Here is a 15,203-nt window from a genome sequence, read left to right as displayed (position 1 = left end):
TAGGTGGGACCTTGGTAAGAAATTCAATAGCTAGTATACAAGGAGAAGTAAGTTACTGAAACACTTCAGCTTTCAGCAGCAGCAGCCACAGGGAGCTCAGCAGTTAGAAAAATCAGACCCCTTATTGTTTACAGGCTCAGGAGGCGAACTTTAGGTTTCTTCTTGAGGGGGTGGGGGGCATTGTATGAAACTTGTAACCCAGCTCTGCACAGATACCGTGAACAGACACTTGGCCAAGTCACGCATTTCTGGTCAACTCTGTAGAAGTTCATCATTTTAGAGAAAAAAAAAAAAAAATCTTGTACACATTTTCAATGAGAGAGAAGCTCTAATAAGGTCTGCATTTCCCAGGATTGTTCAAGTCAGTCGTAATCCAATATTGTGATCTTTGCTTAATAATTTTAAATAAAACAATAAAATTATTTCTTTTTTTTTTTTCTGAGCCACATATGAGCTCCCTCTGATGGCTAATTGCAAAATCTTTTCTTTGGTTTAGAGGTGTAACTTGTATACTAAGGAACCTAATATATTCTAAATTCATTGTTAAAATATGTAGAGTATTGCTCAAGTCTACTTCTGTAGACACACTATCCGTGGAAGTTGCAGTGAACTAATAAAAGTGCAAAACGAGCAGGTTTGGGACCAAATTCTTCTTTGATGTAACTTTTATTCATGTTTATTGTAGTAAATGGGAATAAGTTATCTTATTAATTCTCTGTACTCAGTGGAATTATGGCAACAATGAATTTCTTCGACTGTGTCAATTATACATAGAGAAGCATATTCAGCTATAAACTTGGAAGGTGAATTCAAATCCAAGTTCTTGTATGGATACAGAGGTAACTGTACATTTAATATCAGGGCAAAATCAGTTTGGTAACTTGCATATTTTTTATCTGAGCATTTATGTGCATTTATATGCACAGCAATATAACAGATTAGTACTCCCTGTAATTATACATGCTCATCAGTGCAAAAGACGGTTTACCTTTGCAGTCAATGGGGTCTTTCCTGCTGCCATCCACAAAAAACTTCACAGTAGGAAACTGCTGGATATTAAATTCTTTTCTCAAATCATGTTGGTCTGTGACATCAATTTTGCCAAATTGGATTCTTGGAGCTTCTTTTTTAAGCTGTCGGGCAGCCTCAGCAAATTCTTCGGACAAATTCTGAGATAGTTGAGATAAAGAAACATCTGAAAGGGGTCAACCAAGAGAGAATGGGTTACATAGTCTGCAGTGTGGAGCTTACTAGTGGAAATTGTTGTGTCAGGTAATAGCTGGAAGGGCTGAATAAGTTTGTTTATGACTCTGAAATAACTGAGAAACTATCTTTACTTTTTACTTCTTTCTGTTGATTCTGATTATTCACCATTCCCTGTGTGCTTGGACTGGTCACAGTGAACAACCAATAGAACTGGTTGTTAGTTAGAATAGTGTTTAGACTATGTTGTTAGAATAATCTTTTGTGGGGAAAAATCACATAGGGTTAAAAAATAGCTTGACTAACTGAATATGGGTATGAGTCATACCTCATGGTTGGGTGTGAGTTTAAAAAGGGAGTCCAAGGGTAGAATTAGATATTTTCATGTGAGACTTTTTGATAAGATACCTGATTTTTGAAAGCACTTCACTGAGACAAACTTTTGTAATGCAGGAACTACTTTTGCCAGATAAGATATGGAGGAGGGAAGAAGAGAGAATAAAAGAATACTTTTAGAGACTGGCTGTAGATCTAAAAGAATAGATATTTCTGTGTGCCCTGTGCCAGCCCATCCTCTAGCTCAGATACCTGTTGTGTGTTTGGGGAAAGGAGGAGGCACATTTGCATCTGGGCTCTGTAATTGTAAGCTATATTCTCATGAAGAAAGGGCAAGAGAAAGAAACTAGGTGCACATTGCTGCTCCTTATTCAAAGGTAAATAAGAGGTAAAGGCCTGGAGCTTTACCATTTTGCAACTTGGGTTGAAAAGAAAATTAATTTAACTTTCTCTTGATAAAGTTGAGATGCCCTATCTTGTTAATTTTGCTTTACAATAAAGAGCAAAAGCTTTTTCTTTAAATCCTGCACAGAAACTTTTTAATTTCATCAATATACTCTTCAAATAAGAACATATGAAAAACATCCAGTTAGTCTCTGTTTCATAAGTATATGTGTGAGCTTATGTGTGTAGATATAGATATATGTATACATACACATGCACACATATGTGTTCCAAACCATAAATCTAACAAAGTAACTATCTTTTGTTCTTTCACAGAATTGCAACAAGAGCATTTCTCTATAGCCTGCCCAGTTAAGACATTGCCCTACATAACTGTAACCAGCAAGCGAATGATCATTTCTATACAAGTTCTAATAAATGAACGAAAGATAAAACCTCTGATCTAACTCAGTGATCAGTCACATTTCTTGCATTATTCATCATCATCATTCTCACTCTGAATCCCAGCCATCAATCACTTCCTTCCACCCACCTGCTACAGTGAGGAGTATGAAAAGTAGCGTTAAAAAATGTTATTTTCTCAAAATATTAACCTGATAGACCCTTCCAGATTCTTACATACATAAACCTATCTTGGCTCAGAGCTGTTGTGAACCCAGGTGCTGGAACAGCTGCTCCAGCTGTTAATATGCCAAAAGGGATCCTTACTAGTAGAACAAAAGTTAGCCTCTATTCAGGGGGCACTCAGCTACCATGGTGATGAATAGAAGGTACTTCTTTAAATAAAGTAAATGAGCCTGAAGGCGTCAGTCCAAAGCAAATTGTGTTCTAATTGCCTATAAAATTCCTGTTTCATCAGATAAATGTATTTTGATTTTGCAGAGAGATTTTCTGGTAGATTTTATCCTAATTTCAATTTCTTTTTTCCTAATTATAAAAATGATCTTACCAACCTTTTCCCCAACAACTTTGTAATGTGTTTTCTCTCGTCACTGAAGAGTGTCAGTAGTATCTCAGTTCAGGTGGAGTTTGGTAGATGTAACTACAGAAAAGCAGACTATCTAATAGAAGTTCTGGCCTGTCAACATAAGAAATAGCATATCTACCATATAAAAATCTTGCTGTTTCTGTGGGACAGTGTCGAGCCTTTGTGAAATATTTTTGCTTAAAATGGGTGTAAAGATATGTGGACTTTTTAATGGCATAGGATGTGGTGAGCGAGCATGGACTTGCTATGCACTTTAAGAATGCTGACACTTAATAACTGTATGAATACTGCATGTGACAGTGAGCCTAGAATAGTTAGACTGAGTTATTTGGCTTTCCACTTGGAGGGATATATTGGCCTGAACAGAGTGCTGTTGGTATAATAAGTAAGAAGCCAGTTAGAGACCAGCACCTTCTAGCTAACACCAGAGACAATTTCAATATAATGACTTTTTTCCTTGTAACCTGAGGTTGCACAGCTGTTTTACCACAGCTGGGCATCTGGGGCTCAAATGCTTACTACACGGTGAAATGGGACTCTCTTGGGAAGGAGCCATATAATGGTTGGTTAACTCCAGACAGAAGCAAGCCCTGCAGGACTGTCTGAAGATACTTGGAGGCTTCCCAAATATACAGGGAATAACAAACTTTATGGACATTAGACATGTATGTTGATTGTCTGGTATTCTTAAGATCCGTTTTCCTCTGAAATATTTGAATCCCAAATAAATAGTTTGTTTTAAGAACAATCTCTCATCACCGAATGTCCTGAAGAGGCAGAGTTGCAGGTACAAAGCACAACTTGTCTGTTTAGATATTCAGAGTTAGCATTTGTGGACTCCAGCCCCACTTGAAGCTGGGAGAAGTGAATGCCACCATCCCCCAAAAGGGGGACTGCCCTCAGAGACTAGGAGAAATCCAAGCACCATTAACCTGATAACTGTGAAATGGAGAAGTTCAGCGAGTGAACAACCTTCTTCATCAGACAGATAAAGACTGTTTCCTTGACTACCCACAGAGCATGTGGAAGCATCTGTCATGCACCTTCCCCCTACTTCCCTGAGTGATTAGACTCCTCTTCAGCTTTCCATCAATTCCTTTCTATTCCACTCATTCTCTGTTTGCCTCCCAGGTGCTTTATTTTTCAAGTCACTTCAGTGTCACAGGAAATCATCACTCCTTTTATTTGAAGCCTTCTCTTGAGTTTTGTTTCACTTCCCCTGTTTTAGATTTTCTAGACACTGATCACTTTGGGCATGGGGGCGAGGAAGCAGCTGCCGAGGCTAACCCAGCCTCGCAGGCTCACGCTTGAGGAGAGCAGGGCACCGACAGAGGACAAGGACAGGCGCAGGTGAGACGGGATGGAGTTAGCAGCAGGGTCACCAGGGCAGACATGCCTGGGTGGTGGGACACCTACACGCAGACCCCCTCCTTCGTATACAGGTATGCTGTGCTACAGCTGGCAGAAGTGAGAGGCCCTTGAAATGCTGTCAGCTTAGTAATTATATTGTATTTAATAACAGGAAAATGTCTTCATTATCAGTAGTTTTATTTTACTTGTAAATAAATAGCGAGTAATTTAAGGCATTGTTAGGGGATTTTTTCTTTTTTCCTAGATAGTGTTTTTGACCTGTCTCTTGCAAGCATCATTAAATTCACTCTCACACTGTGTCATTGCAGTTTTGTGAGGTGTCCTTTTCAAAAGAGATATGAACCTCCCAAGGAGCATTTTGTCAGCAGATGGAGAGAGTTTGAGCATGGGCACAGAAGATATGGAAGAAAATTATCCAGCATCTGAGAACAGCTCAAGCCCCTTGGCTCAGATATGGGAAGAAGAATAAAGGGCCATAGAACTATGGGAGTTAAAAACACCTGTGAGTATCCTCTTGAATTTTCACTGTTTTTTTTTCTTTTTGATAAAAATTGATCTGCAGCCAATCACTTTTTTTAAAACTTGGCAAGGGGGGTCCTGCCTCAAGCATCATTTCTATAGCCACAGACAGTCAGAGAGTATGTTGTCTTTGTAAGGGGAAGCCCCACACTGAAGAGTTATGGTTGTGTTTTTCAGCATCTCCCTTGATTTCTGAAGTTTCTCTTATTTTAGGCACTGCTGTATGAACACCTCCCTCTAATGATCATGTAGAGCAAATCTTAGATACACCCTCATTCCCCAAAGGAGAGATAGGGTGGGAGGGTTGCCACATTTTCTATTTCCTGATGTATGAGAAAGCTTGCATATCTGAGGATTTAAACGCCTTTTTTATATTCTATCTGTCTCATATGTCAGCAACTCAGATTTCGTCAGTTGTTTTCCATGGGCAACCAGAAAACTTGATTAATGTGAAATCACATACGCATTCAAAGCAAAGCCTGATGAACTGAAAGAGAATACAGATTTTTAATCAAACTGTCAAAAATAGTAATTTTTATAGCTCAAACTACTAATACTCTTGTTCTAGGCAATGTAAAACATTCTGTGAGAAACAAGCCCTGCTGCTCTGAAGAACTTAGAGCATGACTGCACAAGGATCAAGATCAAGGGGGTATTGTCAAATATCATCACCTCTATCTTAGAAATGGAGTCAGAGTCATAATGTATTTTGCTTGAAGCCACATTGAATAGATGTAGTAAAAGCGGTAAGAGAATCAGAAATCTTATACTTCGGGAGACTATTTCTCTTGAACCCTTTAATAACCTGAATAAGCCATTGCTGTTTTTTTCATAGCACAACTTACTGAATTAAAATATATTGAAATGTGGGCAGAGGTGATTTTTGCCAATACATAAATGTGTTTAACAGCCCTAAAGCATTCTTCAAGTGTGCGAACATGAAAGTATGATGAGTTAGTTAATTGCTGTTGGCCCCCAATTTCATCCTGCAGTCTATATTGATGGTCTAGTGATTGCTGCGAGCATTGTGAGTCTGCCTGTTGTCATGCTAAATACCAATTTCCTAGCTGTTAGTTTCTGGCATGGTCAGGGAATAATTTCAGCAGTCCCACTTTTCATCTTTCACTGCGTAGGCTGCTTTTACAGTTCCTCTACAGATATATAATTTTCTCTGTGGAAGACTCTTGAGAGGAAGGACAGTTTTGTGTTTAATGTATTAGAGTGGAATTCAGAAAAGCAGGATGTTAATCTTACTTCAGTTGCAAACTTTCTTGTGTGACCTTGAATGAGTTCCCATTCTCTTTCCCAGTGCCAAATACAGCCCATAATCTCCTGTGTCAACCTCTCTACTTTTAAACTGAGCAAATGTAATGTTTGCAGTTTGCAGTGTACTTTAAGATCTTCCGCTCTGCAAATACTGAGGTTTATTCTAGAGTTTGGATCCTTATTCAAAGTATTCAATAAAATAAGCATGTATAAGAGACACCTACCTAAATTGCACATGCTATGTGTCTCTGCAGCAGGCAACTGCAACATCAGCCACTGACTCTTCTACCTGCCCAGACATGTGTTTCCACTGTCCTGCTCGCTTTTGGTATGCATATTGTGCAAACAAGTGACTCTTTTCAGAAGATTTACTCCTAAGGACTGACGCTGGGATTGCCAAAGAAGCCTACAAAAATGAGGCACCCACATCCCACTATGTTTCACAATGCATTAGGTTCCTGTAAGAAATATAGTTGTGAGATGCACCTGCTCTGGATGGTTTTGAACTGTTTGCATTCACCCAGACTAGCCAAGCATGGAGAGGAGACCGCTGTATGTCAAAATCAGTTCTTAGGAGAGGGGTATGTTTTGGATATTGGCTTTGTGAATGAGCTGACCATCTGGTTTACACATTAATTTAAAATCAGTTGTGCTCCCCCTGTTCCCTATAAATCACCATTCTTATGAGCTACTTATCTGGACAACAGTTTCTGCTTTTTCAGTAATATCACCTTCAGCTTTTGTGCCTTGAGAGGCAATGTTTGTCTTTAACTCCCATCTTGCCTGTTAAATGTCACTATTTCAGCATGGATTATCAGTCACAGACTGCAGGAATGCTACAGCTAACCCAGTGCCTCACTGGATGCACAAACCTTGTGCAAGAATAGATAAACATCACTTTTTATAAAGGGGAGCACGCTCGGAATACAAAGCAGCAGCACGAGGTCTGCACAGCTTGTGTGTTTATGTCCTATGGGGTTATTCCCCATATGTATCCATGGACTAAAGACTTCTCAGTGAACAGGACCAGAGCTGATACTCCTAAAGGTCAGGGGAGTCAAACATTCATTAATGTCTGTGTCCTCTCCTGGATGCCTCTAACATGAGGCAGAAAGTGGCAGTAGTGTGTGCTCAGCAGCCAGTCTGGGTTCCAAAGTATGCAACCAGCAGGTTAAAGCATTACAAAGCTAGAGCTTGAAGGGGCTTTAAGAGGTCATTGGTCTGACCTAAGGCAAGCTTAACCATATCTAAACCGTTCTTAACAGCTATTTGACTAATCTGGCTTTAAATATTACCGTGAATAGAGATACCAGAGCCACCCTGGGCATTCTCCTCCAGTGCCTCATTCACCCTCCAGCTTGAAGGTGGTCTTTATTCCTGACCATAATGTGGCTCTGCTATGTTCAAACCCATTGAATTGCCAGTGGACACGAAGAACGGTTTAGTACCTGCTTCTTTGCAGGAACAGTCAATGTATTTGAATGCATTTAACATGTCTCCTCTCAGTTGCCATGTGGTCAGTTGCTGATGTGGGCTGATGCACTGCATTTTACTTTTGCAGTAGGCATGTTGTGGGGGCTATTCCTGCCTCTGGGGGCTGGGAAAGCCTTAAACATGAGTGGTATTCACCATACTGTTTGGAGGAAATGAGGGCTGTTCTTGAATGGAGAGATATGGCACAGTTGCACAGTCCTGTGAAAACCATCTGGCAGTAAAAACTGGCAAAGGTTTATGAAAGGCTTTCCTCCTGCCTTGAAGAGAAATGAATTGGGAGATGTGTTCTCCTGCATTCAGACAGTGCTTGATCACAGTTGCTGTCCTGCTCCTTCTCTACCTGGGAAAATTAGAATGCAATAAGCTAACACGCAACTTGAAATGTTTACAGTTTGTAGTGGTGTGATGTTGTGTTTGTGTTTATGAGTATACTTGTGGATGCAGTTTATCCTCCCTGTGGTGACTTATTTTCATCAAAGTGCTTGGAGTTTTTTGTTTAGTTTTTCCTCTTTCCAAGATGTGCAAGTCAAACTAAAAAGCAACACTTATTCTGCAGTTAAGGTCAACCAAGAATGTATGGTGTAAATAGTAGAACCATGCAGACAACACCGATGTAAGGTCTACTTTCTGCTGGTGACAAGCGCTCTATTTTCCCTATGTTGGTAGGCATTTGAGTAATATTTAGAGCTGTTTAACAGGGAGGGAGATGCCACAGACCAGGCAGCAGAAGTGTGCGCTTTGAGATCAGGTGTGAAGAGCACATATAGGGCATGTAACTCAGCGAGACAGGCAGCACGGCCTGCATCCCCAGGAAGGCAGGCACGTTGCTGTGTGCTGCTTGCATGGTTTTCAGATGTTGTTCTCTGTTCTTGCCCAAAAATGCAAAGAGAAGCTGGAACTTTGGTTATTTTCTTGCTGCAGAAAGCAACTGGGATGAGGGTAGGAGGGAGCCAAATTTCTGGGTCGTTACTTCATGTCCGTGCTGAAATTTCACCCTGTGTACTTTGCTCAGCTCACTAGCGTAGCCTCATGCTGCTTGGCAGAAATCAGCATATCTTTTTATAGTAAACATTGGCTGAAAGAAAGCAGACCTGGGACACTGTGAGGGTGGAGCTGAAGGGCATTAGGAGGACTTGAGAGTCGCTGGGCAGAAGGCATCAGAGCAGGCCCCACCTGATGAGTGTTGTGGGACTGGTAAGTAGGTAATGATATACAACAGGGAAAGGGTTGGGATTTTCTCACAACAGATGGGCGTAAGGCAGATCTTAGAGCACTGAATCAAAGTTTGCAGCTCAGCTTTTCTCCATCTTGGTACAGCACCAGAACAAATCCCACTTTCTGGGAAATGTGGGATTCCTTCCCATTCTGTCTCTCTATAATTAAGAATGGGTCAAGAGGAGAAGGGTCTGAGATCTTGCATTAATTCTGAATTTCTGAAACTAATTCCTGGCAGCCCCACAGATTTCCTGTGTGATCTGGGGAATATTGCTTTATCTCTTGTTATCTCGTTTCCCTTAATAGTTCCATGTTCACATAGATTGTTTATTTACATAGCCTATTTTAAAAAGCAGGACATAAAATATTAGGACGTAAAGTATTTTATGGCCTCTGTGTGCAAGTGCATGTCCACATCTTGTCTTTAGCCTCTCTGTGCTGTGGCAATGCAAATGATTACAGCAAATGAACCAGCTGGTTGAGCACTGTGAACTCAGGTTTCCCTCATCACTGCAGGGTGGTCTCTCATTGCCCCAGTGGCTAGTGGCATGACTCCAGAGGGTGCTATTGAGAATGAGGCTGGTGATTTCCAGGTGATGTATCTGGACTCTGGAGCTAGTCGGTCTTGTGACTGATTTCATTATTTTCTGTGGGGACTGTAGGTGCCTGTATGGTTTGTGGGAGGAAAGACAATCCGTGAGTTTTCGGTAAGCCTTTCAGATAGGCATGGCAACCTTGAATCCAAACCAGAATGTAGTGAGGATGACTAGAGCAGGAAGAGGTTGGGGAGCAGTGTTTCATCTCTGGCTTTTTCAGAAGATGAGGAGTAGAAGGGGGAGATCTGCTTGTCCTTTGCTTCTGAAGAAAGCCAGTAGTGAGGGTAGTGGGATATCAGAGAGAGGTCCAAGACTCTACCCTGAAGTAGATGGAACGAGTCTTTAGATTTCTCACATCCTGTGAGTGCCCAAATCCCTGGACTACTATATTCTGAATAATTCTTTCTTCATCTCTCATTTCTTTATGGAAATTTCCACATGTCTGCTTTCCATTTGGCATTAGGCTGAAATCCTGAAACCTCACCACTTTTTGCAGAATGGAATTGTTGATCAGTTCTGTCAGTACTAATGAGGCTTGGCTACAAACTTCTCTTAGTCCTGGGCATTTAGGTTCTGTGGTTTGAATCAGCTCTCACAGAGCTGCAAATAGAGCTTACTAGGGGTTTTTCTGGTAAATTATTTTTCACCAAAATAATTCATCTTCAGAGGGATCAAAAAAATTCACAACTGCAGGCTGAATTTGGCAAATAGCTTTAAACCCTCTACAAATAAAAATAAAGTCTTGCTTAATCTCAACACTTTCAAAAGTGTTTTTAATCAACATTTAAAGAAATTTCCAAAGTGATTGTTCTGAAAGTTTTTTAAATATTTAAAGCTTCATAAAATTGTTTCAGGATGAATGAAATGTTTGGTATGATCCAAAATTATTTTATTTTATTAGTTTATTAGTTTGCTTATTTTATTTTTTGTTGTTGGAAAAAATACAAGTGTTTTCAGGTTGACCTACATTTATTATTATTGCTGTTGTTGTTGTTGTTCAGGTTTGGTAGGGAGGCAAAATAACAAATTATACACACTTCTGCTAAATTAGGTTATTGCCTTAATTTCAAATATCCCTTTCAAATTCAGGATAGATTTGGGATTTTCAGCTTGTGTTTCTCTCTAACGATTCCTCCAAATGAGTGCTAGTTTGAAAGATTTTCGTATGATTTAAGGCTAAGAAGCTATATAAAAAGTCCAGTGGGTGTGTGTACAGAGCTCAGTAAGCAAAGCACAGTCGATAGTGCAGCAGACCAAGGTCAAGTCCAAGGAACAGAGCCAGGGCTTTTGTGGTCATATCCAGATTAAAGAGTCTCTTGCCCATAATCCTTAGACACGTCCATAATAAACCTATCTCAGAAAATGTTCCTGCCTTAAGTGCTGTCCTTTCCTGCTTGTTTGGCAGAAATGGCTCTTCCTGGAAATTTCCATCACTTTTTAGTTACACTGCTGTCTCCCTCCGGACTGCCTTATCTCTGCTGCTATAGCATCTCTTTTCACTGATCCCAGTACATGGTGTCTAACGTGAAATGTGAAGTCTGTATGCATTTTGACCTCAGTCCTGCTACAGGCTGAATGATCATTCATGATCCAGCAAAGCACTAAACACAAGGCACATATGCATGAAATCAGGCACATTCATTCAAATTCAGCATGAACTTAAGTGATCGTCTGGAGAAGGGATAGAATGAACATTGCCTCATGAGACTGGGCGCTCTGGTAGGTAACAGGAAATGAGAGAAAAATGCACTGAAGGAATATTTCAGTGCAAAACCAATACTATCCCCAGGCCACTGTGAATGGGGGATGCTCCATAAACCCCCTTGACATCCTGCACCTTGTGGTGCTATGAGAGGGGGGCTGCAGGAGGGCAATGTAACCAGAGCCACCCCATCTCCTTGCATCTCACTGTGGGACCCTGTGAGGTTCAGCACTGTGATAATGGTAAATGGAGGCTAATGGAAGGGCCACAGTCCTCTTTGGATCCCAGGTAAAGCCATGCCCAGTGAGTGTTCACAGCATCAATATTTATCACATCTTTAAAAATGTGTTACTGTAAAACAGTTCCCCACCAGCTGAATTCTCCTCCAGCTGTGCTGGTTGCTGGGGAATCTGCTCTAAAGCAATGTTTGTTCTCTAATGAGCTGCACAGAGATCATATATGGGCTTATTATGACTAGAGCCACTGGCAATGAAACTCAGAAGGGCCTTTGAACTCAGCCAACCTTCTTTGATCAGAAAATCATGCCTCTGTGCCAGGCAGAGGCTTTCCTTGTGCCCTGTCACTCCAGCTGCTGCTCTGTGTATGGGAATGGGAATATGTGACTTTGGGCACTGGCCAAGGGTGCCGAATTGCTCTTTTCAGATGCAACATGGATTTTTGCCAGGTTAAAGAGACTGTAATGTGACCCTCAGATATGGGTCCGTGGTCCAGCTGAGCCAATCTAGCAGCCAGCTGTCACTGCATGGAGAGGCCCAGATCTCCCACTCCCACTCAGACCAGGTATTCCCGTTGTTTCCTCAGCACTGGTCAGTGAGCCAGTTCAGGGAGCTAAACCAGCAGATAATTAACCCTACCAAAAAGTGCTCAGTTCCCTGCCTGCTCAGCCAAACCGGTCAGCGGGAAGGCCAGAGGCGTGCTGGTGCTGGGAGGGGTCCGGTGAGCACAGTGCAGGGGGCTGGCTCTTTTGTCCCGGTGGCAGCTCACCGTTAGGTTGCATTACCTGTGCATGGAACAGCAGCCTCGGGCTGGGAGAGGGCACGAGTTGCAGCATACAAGCTCCTGGAGCTGTTTTGCTGTGGCAGTGGGGCTCTCTGCTGCCAGCCGAGTGCCAGGAAATACAGCTTCATGTTTGTGGAGTGGGAAATGATGCAGCGTCTGAACTTCTAGATGAGTAACATCACAAGGATATAGCTTTTGGCATTTGCTTCTGCCATTTTTTTCTGTAAGGCTCTGAGGTGCAGCTCAGATGGTCAGACCTTCTAACTAATAAAATTACTCAAAATGCCCCAATTGTTTCCTCCCCTCACACAGTACATAAAACTAATAGAAAAATCACAAGCCTGCCTTCACCTAACCAAGTGCTAATTTCAAGGAAAGAGTCTTGCAGTCCTATGTAATGAAATTACAGACACCAGAATGTTGTAAAGAGCCATTCCCTGAAGCCCAAAGACCTATAGAGAAGAGATGCCATGCAGCAAAAACCTTATAAAAGCACTACAGCACTGACAAAAATGTGAGAGGTATAAAAGCCCTCTCTGATTTTTGAATAACTGGAGTTTCACCCATTACTGCTGCAAAACACATGCTTGCAAAATTAGGCCGTGGAAGCAGAGAGCAGTGAGTCAGGACTGTGCATGTGTGTGGACCCATCTTCATATCAATAGCTGTCTTATGTAGCAGACTGGTATTTAACCACCCCAAAAAGGAATAAACAGTTGTAGTTTTAGTCAGAAATAGATACATAGACAAAACAAACAAGGACTACTGGAGGACAAAGCAACAGTAAAATAAGCATATGTTAGTGCCCCAGCGTTAGTCATGCTCAGCAGAGCCGTCACGGTGAGAGGCAGGGGAAATGGGTACTCACAGAACTCCACCAGCAGATACTTCGTTTCCTTCAATGCTCGGTCAAAGTTGCTCTTTTTCAACAAGAGGACGTTGTTCTCCTTTTTGATTTTTGGGAGTTTGGCTTTTTTTGTCTTCGTTTCATTTGGACTTATGCTGTTTACTGCTGGGAAACCTGTGAGAAACAATAATGCTAGAAGGAAAAACTGATGTGTCTTCATCCTGCCCTGCCTTTATTCACACTGAAAAAGAAGGAAAGGAGCACTAAGTGGCAATGTTTGCTGCTCAGATGGCCGTTGCTATATCAGCCAAACTAAGTGGCTGATAAGGCCGATAACAGAGTCTATCACCAGGGGAGCCAAATGTACCTCCTCACTGGAAGATTAATGCAGTTAAATACTTTCCCATTTTTAGCAATGCTTGGAAAAACAGTTTCAGTGGAGAAGGTGGGCTCTTACTGTTCCTGTAAATAACCAGAATATCTGGAGAGAAGGTGAGAGAACACATGAAGAAATACTTGGCCAGAGAAGAATGAGTGTTGATTCATAATGCTCTTCCCTAATTAGAGAACCTGCTTTTGTGGCCATTACCCAGCACAGACCTAGAGACACAGCAGTAGGTGAAGTACCTAGGAAAGTATTTGGTGGCTGCTTCTCTGGTTAATATTCGGTTGCCTGTTGCACTTATGGAGCTACATGTTGTCGATCTGATTCAGAGCATGGTGAACTCAGGGAAAATCTCTCATTGCTTTGAATGTGTAGTTTTAATGTCTGTGTTTCTCCTGTGCCTTGTCTGTGAGGTTCCAATCTCTGCTTTAAGCAAGTCCCATGTTATAGGTCAAGTAAGGTGCTACTTTGTGGGTTAAACCAGAAGATTTTGCCATTGGCCTTCAGTGGTGGCAGAATTTCATCCAGCATGAACAGCTTGTGACCCACATTAATCATCTAATATCTACACAGTAAACTGAATGTACTAGTTGATTCTTAGGACAGCTATAGACTGTATGTCTGTGTATGAGGCCTCCTTAGCTAGTCTTTTCAAAAGATGTTAAGAAATATCTTTGCAAAAATATTAAGAAGGTGCCATCTACTAACAAATGATTATTTCTGTAAATATTTGTCAATCTGTAATTGTAGCAGAAACATCTTTGACCCAGCCTTAAACTGTGCTGAAAGTTGGGGCTAGACTGTACACCCAAAGCTGTAGCCTCTCCAGAGGAGATCAAGCATCTCCTTCCTGGCGGTTGTTTCATTTGTGCAGGCAAGGACTGAGTTGACTTGAGGACAGGTTGGTCCAGATTAGTAGAACCAAACTGACTTTAAAAAGCTTCCTTCAATAAATAACACTTCCTTCCTCTTGAAGAGAGGAAAGCACTGCTTCCCTCTCTTATGCCTGTAGGCTAAAGGATGGAAAAAAGTGGTGTTAAGGCATGAAAGAAAGAAGTGGTCAGAATTGTGGTTGATGTGGTAGTCTCCATATTCTTGGGGGCAGCAGGTGACATTCAGAGTAGTTTGTTTTCATGCCAGGTGTGAGTGGGGTTAGGTTTCAAGCAAACCCTTTCTTATCACTCTCAAAAGCTTTGGGTCATAATGCACTTTGAGACTTGCCCTGTTAGCACTCCTACAGGGCACCTAATGGAATAATAAAGAGTTGTGTATTCAGGCTGCTTGCAAGATAAGATCGCACATAAATACAGATGGAACAATCAGGTACTAAAGAAAAAAAAATCAGGAAGATAAGTCTCCTGTTTGACTTTGTGGTTCGTAACAGGCTTTTTTCCAAAGTTGTCTTTCAGGTAACATCCTAGGAGGGTAAAAGCGTCTTCCAGAAGAGCAAGAAAAAACCAGCAAGGCGTGTTTGGTCTGCACAGGCCCTTTTGTAAGTTAGCCCAGAAGGCAGCCTAAGGCTCCTGGAGCACATGCAGGATGGCAAAGCCATTTGCTAGAGAGTTGTTTTTCCCCTGGCTGCCACTGAAGCAAATCAACTCAAATCCTTCCTGGAAACCTCCAGTTAGGGAATAGGCACCATATTGGAAAGGGCTGTTGACTTCTATGTCCTGGAAGGAAAATGAAGTAAGGAAAGGAGAATACAGAAGTCAGTCCTGGTGGGACGTGTTTCCAATGAGGGATCAAGTTACAATTTTGTGAAGGTGAACATAAAATTGAAATTTTAGGAGTATAATATTTTGTCTTAGGCATACAGCAAATTAGATCACCATTTCTGCACATTTCTTCATCAGTGC

At 41.5% G+C, this 15,203-nt stretch overlaps 1 protein-coding gene across 1 annotated transcript in view; it reads right to left on the bottom strand.

The window, feature by feature from the left end:
* The window catches only part of PDILT (protein disulfide isomerase like, testis expressed), a 30,594-nt gene extending 16,689 nt beyond the window's left edge, over positions 1-13,905 (bottom strand). Inside the window, exons 1-3 of the mRNA XM_026082986.1 lie at positions 13,829-13,905; positions 12,984-13,192; positions 989-1,195 (exon numbers count right to left, since the gene is read on the bottom strand). Coding sequence (XP_025938771.1) covers positions 989-1,195; positions 12,984-13,192; positions 13,829-13,905 — 493 coding nt within the window. The remainder of the gene's footprint in view (positions 1-988; positions 1,196-12,983; positions 13,193-13,828) is intronic.
* Between the last annotated feature and the right edge of the window lie 1,298 nt (positions 13,906-15,203).

The sequence above is a fragment of the Apteryx rowi genome, unplaced genomic scaffold (genome assembly GCF_003343035.1).
Source record: "Apteryx rowi isolate R43461 unplaced genomic scaffold, aptRow1 scaffold_6, whole genome shotgun sequence".
Taxonomy (NCBI): Eukaryota; Metazoa; Chordata; class Aves; order Apterygiformes; family Apterygidae; genus Apteryx; species Apteryx rowi.
The sequence above is the reverse complement of the archived record's forward strand: the minus strand, read 5'-3'. Positions and strand labels throughout refer to the sequence as shown.